The following is a 17896-nucleotide window of genomic DNA, read 5'->3' on the forward strand; positions in this document are numbered from 1 at the left end:
CTAGTTTTATCCCACATGAAAAACCTCTCAACCTTGACAGTGTTCAACTTGAATCACATTTTAGATTGGAGGATGGGGAGAAGAAGGTATCTTGTTTCTTTCATTGCTCCTTGGCAATTTCTTTTTCCTGGAATGCTTTGGATAAACTCTGTTAGCCATGAATTTGGGGGCAAAAAATCACATAACTGCAACCATATTGTTATGCTTATTTATGCTTATTCATATGTAGCTCTCTTAACCTTCAGCCTGTTGTGGTCACCCAGATTTGCTTTCTCTTTCTTCACAGAATGCCATGAACTTGCCTCCCGACAAAGCAAGGCTACTCCGGCAATATGACAATGAGAAGAAATGGGAGCTGATCTGTGATCAGGTAAGTGTAGCAGCCAAGAGGCACTTTAAGGTACAGAGTCTCCTAATCTGATTTTACAAACACTGTTCCAAGGTTATGATAACAGGAATGTAGGAAGCTGCCTTTTATCAGGACCAGTGATCTGTCGGTTAAGCCAGAAATGGCTTATTGTTGACTAGAAGTTCTCCCCAGGATCTAAAGCAAGCAACATTTTTTCCCATTGCCAATAACTTGTTTTTTTAAATTGGTGATTCCAGGGACTGGGACTTCATGCTCATGAAGCATGCACTTTCCTGCTAAGATCCTGTACCTCTCCAGTTGTGATTCTTTTTGAAATCTCTTAAAATATAGTGGTTGTTAACACAAAGATAGAAATAGCTGGTTTCAGCCTCTCTTAAGCTGAGACTGCCTCTTGCTCTCTCTCTCCATACACATACACATGCATACACATATAGCCTGGGTGTGCAATAGCTTCTGGAAAACATGCCTTTACTTTAGCTCTTTGCCTAAAGTGAGCCAGTTGTATTTAATGTTCACTTTTCACACTCTAAAGCAAAGGCCTACACTGTAATGATCATGGGTCCCATAGTTATGATTAGGCCTAAAGAACATCTTGGTCCTAATCATAAGATTAAGAGAAAAGAGAAGTAGCTGTCCATTTGGAAAAAAGACTCAGAAGCTGCAGGATATGTAATGCTCGGGATGATGTTGATCTGTCAAAAGCAGCCAACAAACAGCAAGGGGGAAAATGGTTGAAAAAACACGGAAGACTTCCTCTTAGTTCTAAAATCCATGTGAATTGCATCAGTTCAAGTTCAGGGCAGTGCAGCTCTAATTCAAAACATCCTTCCTATCTATGTTCTTGAACATGTTAGGGTTTTGTTGTTGTTGTTCTGGAGTTGGATTTTTGGGTTATTTTTGGTCCCCCTTGGTGTTATTTCCATGTGGCATAGCATAAAGATGGGTTAACATTCCAGATTAAAAATACAGCATATGATTTTACTTTTTCTCCTTTCTTGGCCAGTGACCTTGCCCCTGGAAATGAAATGATCACAACAGATTATAATTCACTCAGTTACTTTATGAGGTTGTTGGCTGTGGTGACCTCTGTTATCTGGAACTCTGTCTACCTGGTTTCTGCACAGGCCAAACAGCCATGCTTAATTTAATTATTCTCCAGCATAGGCAAGAGAGTGGTGTCGCTTAATACAAGTAATCCTCATTTACTGACTGACTCATTTAGCAACCATTCAAAGTTATGATGGTGATGAACTTTGCAACCAGTCCTCTCATTTACGACCTTTCCAAGTCTGTAAAGCAAACTAAAGCTAAAGTAAAATGGTAAAATTGTCACTTAGTGACTGCTTCTCTTAACCAAGTTGCCATTCCCAATTGGGGTCATTAAACGAGGACTAACTGTAGTCACTTTTTGATTTACTGGAACTTTTGGATTTTATTCTAGATGAGATTCATCCAATCTAGGAGTAGGTAGAAAACATGAGATCAGAATCTTTGTGGGAAGTGGGAGGGGGGGTTGGTCATTGTTCTTTAATTAAAGTTCTTAGTCATAAAAGAATGCATCAGTACTTATACCCAGCTGTGGAAGGGCAAAGCAAGCATTTAAGAAAATATTATCTAAGATAAGGAATCACTAATTTTGTGAGGACTGTTAGTGAAGACCTAAAAAAAGAGGACTAGACTGGGCAAGTTTGCTTCACACTTAGCACTTTTGAAACTGAGTCAGGAGGTTTGTCAGAAGTTACGAGGACACAACCCAAATTTAATAACTAAAAATTGTGGCTCTGTTGGGTATGCCCTATATATCCTCCAAAGCAGTTGTCAGACTGTCTTGGAACTACAGAACTAGCAGCTTGCACTCACTGAAGATTCTGTGCAGAGCATTTAAATCATTGTATGGCATACAGCTGTAGTTTACTGAGCCACTGTGGCAAATTGTTTAAGCTGCTGTGTGTAACTCATTTCCTTGGGCCTGTTTGTCAACAGCCTACATCTTTAGAGTGAAAAACCCTGTATGAATTGTGGGTTTTGTCCTTACACTGTCAGCCAGAAGGATTCAGGAAGAATACAAGAATTAGATGAAAAATGCAAGAAATGAACAAACTGTATGGTTGGGACCCAGGCAATGTCATTCATGCAGCTAACTTAATTGCACTCATTTACAACCCATAGCCCTGCCATTTCATATAAAGTCCAGCCGCTTCAGAGTCTGCAGATATACTGATAGCACGATTGAGGAAGACAAGTGGGAATGGGGAAATATGAGAAATATATTGGGATCTTAGTATCTGAAGCACCCTGGTCCACAGAATTTTCTTGATTTGATAGAAGGTCAAATTCTTGCTTTCAGTTGCACATCAATTTGATGAGGCAGAAATCAAAGCATCCTTGTTGCCAACTCCTTCTGTTTCAAGGCCTGTACATATTGAAATGTTCCTCCTCCCCTGCAGCCTGTTTGTGGCTGACCCATTGACTCCTTGTGGGTTATTACCAGCGGGAGTAAAAGCAGCCATGAAGCAGAAATTTCATAAGGAGATTTAGATGAAGCATTTGGTGTGTGATGTTTTTATAGGTCCAGCAGTGCAATTATAGCACATGGCTCAAGCTGTTTTCTCAAGGATTGATTCGGCATTTGTACAGTTTGCACACAGCTCTGACATGATCCTGTTTGGCTTTGACAGGCAATGTGTTTTTCGAATGGCTGTTGGACTGTGGCCTGGAATCTCTGTGAAGTTGGGAAAGGAGGTCAAAAGGGGTGTATTTAGTAAATAAATTAGTTCTGGGCTTTTTAAATGACTGATCAAAAGAAGCTGGGACCTTATAAAAGCCTCTTTGGAGATAAGTGCAAAAAATCTAGTTTCTAATATGACAAATATGATTGCTTAGAAATTGAGGTTTTGAAAGAACAGAGAAACATTCTTCCTTGTGACACAGTCACTCAAGTGCTTCGTCCAACACTACTCTACAAGGTTCCTCAGACTGTAGAAATATGATGTGCAAGTGAGGAGAGATGATGAGAAAGCTCCATTGTGCAAATGGAGTTGGACTCTATGAATGTATCTAACTCAGTGCTATTTTTAAGACCTGAAGAATGAAAATGAATATTTCCATCTCCATTTCAAGAGTTAAATACCTTCATTCCAAGATCTCATAATCCCAAATTATTGTTATTGCTATTAAACAACAGAAACAATGAAAACAATTGCATTTTGAACATAGACCAATTCCCAATTCCAAAATCATTTATTATGGTTGGTAATGGTATCTTTATTAGAGCAATACTATGCTGATCTTGAAAGTTAAGCAGTGTCAGCTGTGGTTAATATACAGATGGGAGACCTCCATTAAATCCTAGGACTGCAGGCTAGACTGGGAGGTCAAAGACAAAGGCAACCCACTTCAAAATTGCTTTCAACAAAACTATATGGATGTGTCCATGAAATTGCTGAGAGTCAAGCTTGACTTGAAGAAGATTTTACTGTTTTTTGTTAAGTATTTTGGAGATTATAAAAATGTGTAGATCTGCAGGCTTTCAGAATATGCAGATCTCTTAATTACAAATGTAGTTATGAAAAGCTTGGGGAGAAGATGGGAGAGGAAGCTCACCTTCCAGTTTTTGTGAAATATATGTATATTTTAACGATTCTGGAATGACATGATTAAATGTTATCCCTCCCCCCCCCCCTTTGTTAGTGCAGCTTTACAGATAATCAACTAACATCAAAGCAAGTGTCTGCATTCCTCAGATGCCTTGCCCAGGTATCCTGGATGGGTAGGAAGGAAGCAAACTATGCTTGGTGCTGCTTCAGAACATACAAGGGTTTCTTTTTCTTTTCTTTGCAGGGACACTTGCCCAGAGAAAACACTTTCTGCATTTTGGAGTTTTACGAATTCCTATAGTGGAGGGGGGAACTGAGGTCAGGTGATGTGACTGAAGGTCACCTGAGTTAGGCAGGGCAATGGACCAAGTTGATCTTGCCTGTTCCTTATTGTTAATAGTAATCTGCAGATAGGACCTTAGCTGCTAAAATAGAGATGGATGAGAGAGTATGTAAACATGTGATTAAGGGGCATTCTTGTTTCAGGACTCATGTGATCATTCCCTTGGGGAATTTGAGATTGACTGGGCCATTCTCTTGGTTATTAAGCCAGTAGATAGCTAAGGGAACTGGGGCTTTGGAACCCATCATGCAGCTCTTTCATGCCCTCTAATGGAAGATTGAGATACTGAAATGCAGTTTTAATCAGAGAGAGAATAGACAAGCCAGTGATCCTATTGAGGCTTATGGACTGGGCTTGAAAGATACATAAAGATGTGAATAAGTAGGATTATCATATCGCAGGTGCAAAAATCTAGATATCCACTAGATGGAAGCAAAAAGATGCAGAAAGTGCTTTGTCCTGTTTTGTGGTGAGTTTTTTTGCAGGCCAAACTTTTGCAATCCAGATATGATATTTCCTCCTGTATCAGTAACCATGTTGGCTTGCTAAGAATTCTAGGAGATGCAATCCCAAGGCATTTGAAGAGAGTATCATATTAGGGAAGTGGACTATTTTGATACAAGAGTTTCTATTGTAGAACATTAGTTCTTGACCTTTCGATCACTCTGTCAAGGAAGGAAGGGAGGAAGGAAAACTAATACAAGGTGTAATTTTAAAAAAAAACCCTGAGTCCAGACTATTTTCTGTTATACTGGGAAAATATAGCTGACATCCTATCTTGTTCTGTTCTGCCTTTCTTTATTATTTGTTTCAGAGCCTCCTAAGTGCCTTCAGTTCTTGCTGAGCAGCAATTGCTTATGCATCTGTAGTGAGATTCTTTGCATCAGCTCACAAGCATATCACTTAGTCTTGTTTAGTCCAGCAGACTCACATGCTGTGTGAATTACTGCCAGAGGACTTTTCCAACTCAGACTGGCAGATGCCAAGTTGCATTCAGCGCAAAGGAGAAATCGATGGTCCTTTTTTGTTTTTCCATGACAAAGACAGTCTTCAATTCCCTAGTTAAATTATTCAACCATTGTTCATAGAGAGCAGATGCATTCATCAAAATTACTCCTATTATTGGTTACCATCAGTTCTGTAAACACATTAAAAACGGAATAGGAAGAAAATGGAAAACTCTGCAGCAAAAGGGCCTGGACAAATAACAGTATCCTTTTGCCTGGTGCTAAAAATATATCAGATGCAGCGCCAGGACACCGCATCTTCATTTTCATGCGTGCATGCTACCTGGCTCTTGATATGGGATCCAGAGGGGATGTTCTTGCTGTAGTTCAACCAGTGGGGAATCATTCTTCCAAACTAACTCAAACAGCCATTCAGAGCAAAGGGGCCAGACATTATCATATAATACATGTTAAGAGGAGAAGATTTTATTTATTTACTAACTGGCATAGACTTAATATGCCACTTCTAATATAGAGATAAAGACAAAAACGAAAGCAAACGAAGTTTGTCAAATGAAAGGTGGAAATAGATGCCCTGGAAAGAGTGGTAAACTATGAGAGTGGAAACTGATTGAATTGGAAGAGGAAAAGGAAGAAAATATAAATGGAATAATTCTTTTGTTCCAGAGCAAAGCAGTCTCATTTGTGGTTAGTCATAAGCAACTGGAAAAAAATATTGTAGGCCTCATCCCCTCTCAGTCTCCCAGCTTTTAATTAAAATTCACACTATGATGAAAGCCTCAAGCTACTTAGACTTAGGCACCATGTTGTCCAGAAGCAATCAAGGATGATAAATCAAAAAGTGAGTCTGACACAACAGGTAATTGTGATGCTTGTGAGAGAAACTGGATAGGGGGTTGATATCTTCTAAGGACCTCAGAACTGCCAGGAGTTCTGTTTAGAAAGAGAGAAAAAATGGAGAACTTAGGTGTTTTGCTTAAATCATGATTGCACCAAAGAAAATAGTAAAAATGAAAAGACAGAGAGAAAGAGATTTTGGACCATAGGAGAAGGGAGACTGAAAAAAATTACCCTGATGTTTAAAAAGGTAATTAAATGGATACACTTGTCTCAATACCTTTGCAATAGCTTCTTCAATGTCCTAAACCAAACTAAATGGCAGCATCTAGTCAGTCCTGGGTGATTTCAAAAAGCTAAGTAGCATTGGCCCTGGTTAGTACTTGCGGGGGAGGGGGAGGCAACCCCAAAGCTGTATGGGAGACCAAGAATTTTTTTAAAAAAAAGAACCCTAGATGAAAGCAATGGCAAACCATTTCTGTACTACTATCCAGAAGACTAGGTGGATGTGGCTATGAAGTTAGGAATTAAACTTGACTAAAACTCACCTCAAGGTTCTGTAGAATTATTCTCTTGAATCTAGAACCTTTGCTTACTCGGGAGCACAATCCCCAGACACAAATATACCAACTCAATCTCATTTGTTTACCAGTTCTAATTGTTACCATTTTTGCTGTCCAAAATATTGTAAAGAATCTCTTATCTATTTCAGCTTTCTCAACTGTCTTGACTAGGGATGAGGTGTGTTGTAGTCCAATACATCTGAAGGTACCAAATTGGGAAAGGTAGTATTTGTGATCTCTTATGCCAAAATGACAATTTAAAGCTGCTGCCAATCACTTTCTTGTGTTCAGTTGTCTTCCAGCAGATTGAGGAGATAAACATACTCTGATTTAATGAATGGACTTTTTAATCACAGTGATTTCCTTTATGTTACCTTGGTTTGTTTTAATTATAGCTTGTTGAGTATGTCCTAGGCCTGTCATATGAAAAACACCAAGCTGTTATGGTAGAGTTTACACATTATGCAAACCCAAACCAAGCAGTTTACATTCTGGCTTAGCTTGATACATAAATATAGCAAAAGTACATACAGGCAGTCCTTGTTTAGCAACCACTATTGGAACCGGCAACTCGGTCGTTAAGCAAAGCAGTCACTAAATGAAAATAGTGACTGTGCTTATGATTTTACAAAGGACAATGCATACTGACTGACTGTAATGGCAAACACATGACTGAGAGAGAGATGCTATGAAGGTTGTAAATGTGGGCATTGGTCACAAAGTTACTTTTTTATTACCTTCATAACTGCGAATGGTCACTGTCCGAGGCAGTCGCTAAGCAAGGACTACTTGTATAGTGCAGTATATGTGAAGTTAGTTGTTCAGTATATTGGATAGAAAAGATTTATAGTCTGGAATTAAGGACATTTTATGGATATTAGACTGATTTTCTTGGTGAGAAAAGGTTGAGTAGAAATACACTGCATTTATTGAAAACATTTTCACTTTGAACACTTGATGAATGCTTACACTAACAAGACAGATTTGCTTGTAATCCTTGGAAATTTAGAAACCAGCAACAAGAAGATACATCTCCTTCCAATATAAGTGGACAATACATTTGCCCAATTTTATTCATGCCTGAATGTCAAGCACAGGAAATTCAGAATGTAACAGGTGCCATCTCTTGTTACCTCCATCCTGAACTTAATAACCCTAGGTTTCTATTAGTGTGTACCTCTGCTATCCTTTTACTTGCCTAGCCCAAATGTTATCTTCCAATTTCACCAGGTGATAAGTTCCTAAACTATTCTTCTGCAACTAGTAGAACCATTTGCAAAGAGGGTTAGCTCAGACAAGCAGATTGGAGCCTTTTTTTTTTTTGGCAGAGTAAATCTCTATCTGAAAGCATTACAAGTCTGTAGGAGCATATTAGCTATGACTGGAAAATCCTGCCCAGAACTGGAGCTTCCAAAATTCTTCATTTGCTTGTAGAAAAGAAACAAAAGAAGCTGAAGGAGCGCTAGAGATGTGAAGTAAAAATCGAGGGGATGGCTTGCAGACTGTTGTGAATGAATAGGAGGAAACTATATTCCCAGCGGAGTAATGCACTTTCTGCAGTCATTCATTTTTGATGGAAGAGCTATCTGCTCAAGAAGTTGGCAGGAAAATAATTCTGTGTTATATGAGTTTCTAGCTAACTATTACATTTTACAATTCATGCTTGCCAGGTTTATGATTCAATGAACAGTTTCCCACATAGTTAGTTAGAAATGTCTGCATCAGGGAATGCTATATGAAGCTCTCAAGTTTTTTTTCCATGATTGGCTTCAGGACTTGCTCTGATTCAAATGAATAGTCTTGAGTCTTCACAGACGCTTACCTTTGTGGGCAAGTGGATGAGTAGATGGGATAGTTATGGTTATGGCCAGCAGCACTTCTCTTGACAGTACCCGTGTCTGTTCCATTCATGCACAGATTTCACCATGGGAAGTTAGAACCGTTTCTCTGAAAAGGAAATCTGTTGTGTGATGCATCCAACAGACAGCCATTCTGCTCACATCTACAGCATACAAGCAAATGGAACAGTGATGATCAAGAAACCTCTCATGGTTTTTTCTTTAATTGATTTTAGGAATAATCACATAGTGATTCCATGTTTTAGTACAATGCAGTTGGATGGTTACTTTTGTTAGACTTTTGTTTTGAACTGAAGACTGGGTTACAGAGTGCTTGGAAAGAAGTAAATGAAACAGTTAAAATACATATGATTTTCAAAACACTTAACACTCCCATCTGCTCAGATTCGCTATCTCTTCTTTCTTGCGTACAGATTTTATCCACTATCTTTAACCATGGCTATAAGTTATTCTGAGCATTGACTTTAATATGACCTTGATTAATACTATACCACAATTCTCTTATAAGGAGATTTTGAAAATGTATCCCTCCTAAAGCTGTTGATTCAAATTCTGGTTACTATTAATCATGAAAGTATTCTTTGCATCACATAGCCCTGAGATGAAAGACATACCTTGAATATACAGTAAATGCCTTTTTTCAGCATGCTATTTTATACGTGAATGGAAGGAAATCAGTGACATCTCTTTCTAGATGGCTTCATTTCCCACATGCTGGTTTTGATTCCAAAAATCTGATATTCAGAAAGGGTTATGCCTTTAATTTTTTGTTTTCTTAAGAAGCACGCACATATACACATCCTGGAAATAATTTGAAAACAGTTATATACATCTTGTGGGAAATAGAAAGAAGGTGGAGTTGCCTTCATGATAGTATAAATATTAACCAGTAAGTGTTTCACATAGCCACATTTTGATGCAAACTGACATAACTCATTTCACAACCTAGTTCACATGCTTTGATGCTAAGATAAAATCTTGATTCATACAACCTGCATTCTGCCAAATTATTTGCATGGAAATTTTGCATGAACATTTTCACATAATAATAAAGATAGCATAATTCTAAGCTAAGAGAAACAAACAGAAATAGGTATTAAAAGTTGTGTAATTTGTGGTTCATTTCTTTAATGAAGTAATAGAGCATTCTGTTTCCTTCTTCATATGGTTATCCATATTTGGAATGTATAGTGTTGATTTTAGGTAAATATGAATAAATGTATTAATATGCAAGATTTTTCATTGACATAGAAAACAGGATCCATTAAAAACAGTACAGTATATCTACAGAAGTTAATCAGACATTGAAAATATTGTACGGAAGAAAATACAATGTATGAACCAGCATACGATGCTGGGAATAATGTCATAATTTATCAATATGGAATTAGGATAAAAACAAGGAAAGTAAGCTTTTAGAAATGCTTATCCATTGGGGGTAAGAAAGCAAATTTTACTGTAGGAGTTAGCTCAAGTTTATTGCCTTTCTAAAGCTTTCATGAACATCATTGTGAAATTGTTTGCTCAGTAGGAGTATATTGAAAGCTGCAAAGTAGGTGGATGTAGAGTTCATTGTTCAATCCTATGTAGATTTATTTAGAAGCAAGATCTGCGTGAGTTCAGTGAGCTTTACTCCCAAATTAAAATTATGCCTCAGTTCCACAAGCAACTACTTGTAGGTGTTTACGATGGGTTAAGCCAGTGAAGTGCCATGATAATTTGTGGGTTTCTATGGCATTGAGAATGATTTTAGAATATTGCTCTAGCAGACCAATAGGGGACAGCCCCATTGTGTCAGCAACAGCTACCAACTCAACATTTGGAATCCTGTCACAGAACAGAATGGGCAGGATCTGTGACTTCAGCGGATACAGTCATTTGTGATTCCTCAGCCTTGAAGAGATTTGTACTTCAACAAGTTTAACAGCCATCCCCAGTTCCTAAGATACCTTGGAATGATAGTTTTGTGAAAGAATTGGGGGTCTTCTTCCTCATTTTACAGATAAGGTGAATCTTGCTTCTCCTTATAAGCAGAAATAAGCTGCTTACGAATGATAGCTGCTTGCTCTGTATTGTCATCTCAGATACATACATCCATACTGTGACAGCAAAACAGAAATGACATTGCTAGCAGTCAAGTTGTATTTCAGAAGGGAACAATTTGGAATGGAAAAGGAACTGGTGGGGGTTTCCTCCTTTCTCAATTTTAGTATCCCTACATTCACTTTAAGACCCACATTTGCAAGGATAAACATATTTTTTTTTCTGAGAACAGAGAAATGCTACTGCTGGACTGTTTTCAGGAAGGAAACGATTAAGCACCCTCTTCTATTTTCCCAGAATAGATTTTAAAGACAGAAAAGAAAAAAGAAGCTGTTATTATATTGCTGTGTATACAGCATTTCTATCATTTGGCGGAAGGATAGGTCTAAAGTTTGTTTTCATTATGAAACCGGATACATAAGGATAAATGATTAACCATTTGAATTTTGAACAGTTCTATCTTACTGACGTTTTTTCCAATTTCCTTATTTCACTTAATGTCTCTTTCTCCTCATGGTCTTCTCTTATTATGTAGCTTACTGAAACACCTAACTTTCTAGGTTGTAGTTACCAGGTATTTAACTACCAAGCAATGTTGGGAAGAAAAAGAGACATAAATTGACAGAGAATCAGGATTCCTTATCTCATTCTACAAAGAACATACATTTGTTGCATACTTTTATTAAAAATTAATAGATTTTTTAAATGTAGAAAGCACGTTGGCTTTTTTAAAGAAGCAAAGAGCTCAGATTTCTAAGGAATAATAATGCATTTCTCATGTTTATAAAATTAACAGTTCTGAAAAATGTGGGCCTGGGAAAAATATTAGAAGTCAGTTTTCACATTACAGTTGGTAGACCACAATTTGTCTATTCACTACATTGCTACATTGCCACTGCATTGACTCACTGCAGTTTACAATTTAAAATTACAATAGTCATGAAAGAACAATACAAAGACAAAGACAAAATTTAAAATGATTACTGAATTATAAAATTTGATATCAGTGTTGTTATTAGGCCCTCTGCAGCCCTCAAAGGTCCTTCTGAGCAATTCAAGGAGAAGAGGATTCATCTGGATCTCTGAGAGGGAAGCGTTCCAGAGGGCTGGGGCAACACCTGAAAAGCACTCATTTTGCCCCCTTTCCTGACTCTTAATCGGGGGAGAAACCTTCTACCTTCTTCTTAGATGTGTGTACTAAATGAGTAGTTTCTATCTGAAACCAAAAACATAACAGCTTCAGTTATAGTTGCTGTATAAAAGAACAGGCACAATGGAAGGCAGTCTTCTTGAACGTGGTTCCTTGCAGATGTCTTGGACTCTCTCTCCTCTAATCTTTGGACAGCATGCCCACAGAGGAGCTGATATAAAACAGTTCCCATCCACAATAGCAAGATGATTTCTAGGACAATAAAACTCAAAACTGTAATATCATGACCTGTGCTCATAAGTTTAGTCTGATAGCCTCAATAACATTCATTCTCTTTCTCTTTTAGCAGAATACACAATTTATCCCATGCATTAATTAACACAGGAGGTGGTAGTGTAGTGAATCTGCACAGCTCTGTCTTTTTTTTTAATTACAGGATGGTTTTGAAGCATTTGGCCTTTCTTGTTTCTGATGCTGTACATAAATTAATTTAATTTAAATTAATATTAAATTAATTAAATATTAATTAAATGAAGAAATAACAAAAGCAGTGAATCATTTTTAGATGTCTCTTTATATAGATACTAGTCACCTATTTAGTGACTAATGGCTAATGATTACTCTTTTACTTACAGGAAAGATTTCAAGTCAAGAATCCCCCTCATACATATATACAGAAATTAAAAGGCTATCTTGATCCAGCTGTAACTAGGAAGGTAAGAGATGGTCTTTTGTCTCTTTCTCTCACTTAAGGACAGTCATTTTTGCCAAATCAAGCAGAAAGGCTTTCTGTTTGCCAGAAATGAGGAGGAAAAGAAAGCTATTACATGGTTTGAATGCTACTGATCTTTTCCAGACACCTTCCTGCTCAATATATATTAAAACAAAACATACACTACAATAAAACATCCATAGTACATGAGTGTCAAATATTCAGAAGTAAACATCAACAACATCAATAATTACAGTACCAATGACAATATAGTAGTAACAATTTATGGTATACAGCAAGGACAAATGGCTAGTGGCAAGCAATGATTCCCCCAAAACCCTCCAGTAAAGTTTGGTCCCTCCCTTCTGGAAGGCTGGGTTCAGGAGGAAGCTTTTGAGGGGAGAAATCCCATGATACACAAACAGTATTTTCTGCCTCATGGAACTGGGACCCCACCAGCCGTTTCTCCCAGGGTATCTTGAAGGACACCAGATTTGTTTCATGATAGAAAGAAGAAAGATAAATCAATAAAGATTAGGCTATACAATTATCATTCTTGTTAATTTAGACATCAGACAAGAATTCTTTTTTTTCCCCTTTCTTGTAAATTCTAGAAATTTAGGAGAAGAGTTCAAGAATCTACACAAGTTTTACGGGAACTAGAAATTTCTCTAAGGACTAATCACATTGGGTAAGTTTTTAGAAAGTATTGATACTTGGGGAAATGATTTGGGGTGTAACCACTGCAAATCTAATCTATTGTCACTTTATTATTGCATTGCATGAGAATCCTGTGATTGACTTCAAAGTACCAATAGAGCTCCTTTGAGTTCAACTTGAAAAGTGACTTCTATTGAATAGAATAGGTCACCCCCAAGGCACTGTGGCTTAGGGATGTACCTTAGTTTTTACAGAAGCATTGTGCTTCTCAGGGAAGGAAAATTAAGCAATTTCAACAAATGCAGAGTTACTTCAAAACAACCATCCCCTCAGTAGATCTCAGAAACTGCTTTTGTTAAAAAGTTCTGGTTCTGTCCCCTTCCTCCCCCTCCCCCTTTTGCAGTGAAGTGTAATTGACCATGAAATACCAATGCTAGGCCAACATTTCTAAGAGATAATTGGCAGTAAGTGAAGATTTAGGTAGTATTTTGGAGATAAGAAGCCAGTGAAATCTGTAAGCAATTGCAGCAGTTTTGCCATCAATTAAACTCCAGATTTCAGCAGTATTTGCTAAGCCCAAATACTTTACAGAAGTCAATCTTTCTCCTTTCCTTTTATTTTTTTTTCCAAACTGCTGACTCTTTGAAAATGCCAGGCATTGTGATGTGATGGCAGTTGTTAGCTGTGACTTCTTATTAGAGATTATACCTGCCAGATTCATTAGGATCTGGACATCATGCATGTCTGTTAAGGAAGAGGTTTAAATGTAACTGTTAGCTGAGCAAAGTAACTGTATGTTACTTAAAGTGCTTTTGCACATAACTTACTGGAGAGAAGAAGTAGTGACTTCCTACACATAGTGAAATTTCTCTCACGTTTTAAGTATCCCATGAAGTTCTTCATCATTTCCTTTAAAAACAAGATAGAAGAGCATTCCATTCTTTTTGTTTTTGCATTTAATTTATACTGTCCCAGCAGTGAATGGTGAGCAAGACAGGATGATGACGAGATCAGCTGCACAGCACTTTGCATATGTTTCAGGTTCTAGATCTTCAGTTGGTATTGCATAACCACTTGCATGCCAGTACATGAGAGATGGTTATAGTCATAAAGAGTTCTAAATAGCATTAACCCTTTCTTTAATGATGGGCTTTGTAGTTTACTGTCAGTAGTCTAAGGTATGTGTTTCCATCAAGACTGATGCCGTTATCCGGTTGCTATATGTAAGGTTTCCTGTTCAAGGCAGGTGAGCTGTTACAGGGAAGATGGCCTTATTGGTAATCCAAATACTATTTGGAGATCTTATGAATATATTTAGTTATGTCAGTGTAGTGAGCCATGGAGATGACTTTGAGAAACTGTTCAGAAACTGTTACAAACAACCAAAATGTACAAAAACATGTTCTGAGCCAAGGGTAAAGGGAAAGTAATAGGAAGATACTCAGTTTGGCTCCTCCCTCAAAAGGCTGACAATTAGGTTGAAAGCCAGTTAGCATTATTCAGCTGGAATCCAAATAGAATATTCAGAATTTGATTCTATTGAATAGTTGAATAATAGAACAGACTATAATGAGGTATATTTGCAATAATTTGGGTCCCATTCCCCCTGCAAAAACGCTCCTGGAAATTCAAAATCCATATGGTTTTATTTTGGCATAGTTCAATTGATTGGGTACATTACTTGATTTGTTTTGTTCCATCTGCATGTGCTGCTTTGGTGCATGAAAAATTTTAAAAAATTAAATTATACTTGGTTCCCTCTCCGGTAGCTAAATCATCATCATCATCATCATCATCATCATCATCATCTGGATAGTGGACATTGCAATACCCAGAGACAGCAGAATAGAAGAGAAAGAACTGGAGAAAATCACAAAATATAAAGACCTGCAAATAGAAGTAGAACGACTATGGCAAAAGAAAGCAAAGATAGTACCAATAGCTGGTGTGGGTCTTCCGGGCTGTGTGGCCGTGGTCTTGAAGTCTTGTTTCCTAACGTTTCATCAGCACCTGTGACCGGCATCTTCAGAGTGCAGGAGCACAGACAGGAGCAGTTCAGCTACTGCAGATTTTTCTGGTTTTCACGTGAACACGAAAGACACTGCAGACTACAGCAACCAGAAAAATCTGCAGTAGCTGAACATGCTCTCAAGCACACTGGACACAAAATCCTATTTGAAAACACAGAGATACTGGACAACACCAACAGCCACTATACCAGGCTATACCGGGAAGCCATTGAGATTCACAAACACCAGCACAGTTTCAATAAAAAAGAGGAGAGTCTAAAAATCAACAAAACCTGGCTACCAATCCTGAAAAATACAGCCTGCAAAAGGTCAATGAACTCAGCTCAACCACCAGGACATGTGAACAGTTCACACAATGAACTTGCTAATCACCCCCAGCAGCCCCTCGTTAACAATTCAGTAGAAGAAAAAACCCTGCCTAATCCCCAGGAAAATACACACAGATGCTGACTCCAAAACAAGCAGCCACTCAGTAACCCAACCCCCCCCACACCACACCCCCCCCAGATCTCTATAAATACCCACAGAAGGGTCACTTCACCCTGGGCACAGAGAGAACTGCTCCTGTCTGTGCTGTTGCACTCTGAAGATGCCGGTCACAGGTGCTGGTGAAACGTTAGGAAACAAGACTTCAAGACCACGGCCACACAGCCTGGAAGACCCACACCAGCCATCGTATGCCGGCCGTAAAAGCCTTCAACAATACATAGTACCAATAATTATAGGCGCCTTGGGTGCAATCCCAAAACATCTGGAGCACCACTTGAACCCCATCGGTACTGACAGATCAGTCAATTGCAAAAGGCACCTTTACTTGGAACAGCTTATATCCTGCGATGATACCTTTAACACCATCAAACAACAAGATCTGCCTATCCCAGGTGCTTGGGAAGGACTTGATAGATGGATAAAAATGCTACATCCAATTTAAACATCTGGCTGACTGTGTGACCAGCCATGATGATGATGATGATGATGATGATGATGATAAGACTAAGCCTTAAGAACAAATGCATACAAAGGCAGAATTGAGAAGACAGCAACAGATGGCAAATGTTGCCTGTGCAAAGAAGCAGAAGAAACAGTGGACCACCTAGTTAGCTGCTGCAAGAAGATTGCACAGACTGACTCCAAACAACGGCATGACAAAGTAGCAACAATGGTGCATTGGAATATCTGCAAGAAATACCATTTGCCTGCAAGCAAGAACTGGTGGAACCACAAAACAGACAAAGTAATTGAAAATGAAGAAGCTGAAGTGCTCTGGGACTTTGGAATTCAAACAGACAAGCAGCTGCCACACAACACCCCAGACTTAACAACTGCTGATAAGAAAGACAAAAGTCTGGATAGTGGACATTGCAATACCTGGAGACAGCAGAATACAAGAGAAAGAACTGGAGAAAATAACAAAATATAAAGGCCTGCAAATAGAAATAGAATAACTGTGGCTAAAGAAAGCAAAAATAGTACCAATAGTAATAGGCACCTTGGGTGCAATCCCAAAACATCTGGAGCACCCCTTGAAGACCATTGGCATTGACAAAATCACCATCAGTCAATTGTAAAAGGCAGCTTTACTTGGAACAGCTTGCATTCTGCGACGATACCTAACACCATCAAACAACCACATCTGCCTATCCCAGGTCCTTCGGAAGGACTTGATAGGTGGATAAAATGCCAAATCCAATCTAAACATCTGGCTGACTGTGCAACCAACAATAATATTAAACAGCATTTGCCTGTCCCTGATCCGTGGGAAGAACTCAGTAGGTGGACAAATATGCCAAATCCAGTCTATAAACATCTGGCTGACTGTGCAACCAGCCATCATAATATAACCACTTTGCTGACCTCTAATGATATTCCCAAACCCTGCATAAAGTAGACAGTCACACTCAAGGTAAGTCTGGAGCTGGCTCTGAAAATATGCTTCTCAGGCTTTTACCTTTTTTGAGATTCTGAGTAAGAAATGAGCGTGTTTTCCATCCTTTAAGGTTTGGTTTGCGCACAGATATAAATATAGTGATCTCTTTTGCCGATTGTTTTGCCAGGTGGGTCAGGGAATTTTTGAATGAAGACAACAAAGGCCTGGATGTTTTGGTGGAGTATTTGTCTTTTGCACAGTATGCAGTCACGTAAGTATAATATGATCCACACATTCACAATTCGGGGAGGGGGAGAAGGATATTATTAGTGCATCCTGTTGCAGTAAAGGGTGAACACAGTTGGTGCAAAACCCTGTTATTCAAATAATTATATGTCTGTCTTCCAGAGGTGGCTGCCATAAAGTCTCTGTTCTCTGATATGTCAATTGTGCCACTCACTTCAGGGACAATAAATGGCAGTGTCAGTTCTGGAAACATTGGAAAGCCATGATAAATGGTTATTATGTGCTGAGATCTACTCTGCCCACAGCCAAGTCTTCAGAATGTACAATGAAAGCCAACTCAAATGTTCACGCAGCAACAGGACAAACAAAGGCATGGGGGATTGCTGGTGAGGCATACAGGAAGTTGCCTTATTCCAAGTGGCTTCTACTAATTTGTCAGAAGTTTCCTGATGTGCATCTCCTTCTTACTTGAGTTCCTTTAACTGGAGATGCCAGGAATAAAATGTGGAGGGACCTTCTGCTTACAAAGCGTGTGGTCTATAACTGAGCTGTAGTCTGTCCCCAAAGTAGATGTTTGCCTGCTCCAATTTGCAGAGGGAGGTTTCATATCTTTGCTAAGTTGAGGCCCAGACAAAACCCATGAATTCCACGG

General features: G+C 38.5%; 1 protein-coding gene across 9 annotated transcripts in view; it reads left to right on the forward strand.

Annotated features, from left to right (window-relative positions):
- The window catches only part of FMNL2 (formin like 2), a 198608-nt gene that overhangs the window by 120937 nt on the left and 59775 nt on the right, over nt 1-17896 (forward strand). For all 9 annotated transcript variants that reach the window (XR_015797239.1, XM_088146559.1, XM_088146556.1 and 6 more), the window contains exons 2-5: nt 287-370; nt 12365-12445; nt 13056-13132; nt 17186-17269. Coding sequence is in view for 8 of the 9 variants with exons in the window: in XM_088146559.1 (XP_088002685.1) it covers nt 287-370; nt 12365-12445; nt 13056-13132; nt 17186-17269 (326 nt within the window). In the remaining variant the exon portion in view is untranslated. The remainder of the gene's footprint in view (nt 1-286; nt 371-12364; nt 12446-13055; nt 13133-17185; nt 17270-17896) is intronic.

This window comes from Python bivittatus, unplaced genomic scaffold (genome assembly GCF_059951505.1).
Source record: "Python bivittatus isolate LINGU-HERP-01145 unplaced genomic scaffold, Pbiv_v1 ctg000480_np1212, whole genome shotgun sequence".
Classification (NCBI taxonomy): domain Eukaryota; kingdom Metazoa; phylum Chordata; class Lepidosauria; order Squamata; family Pythonidae; genus Python; species Python bivittatus.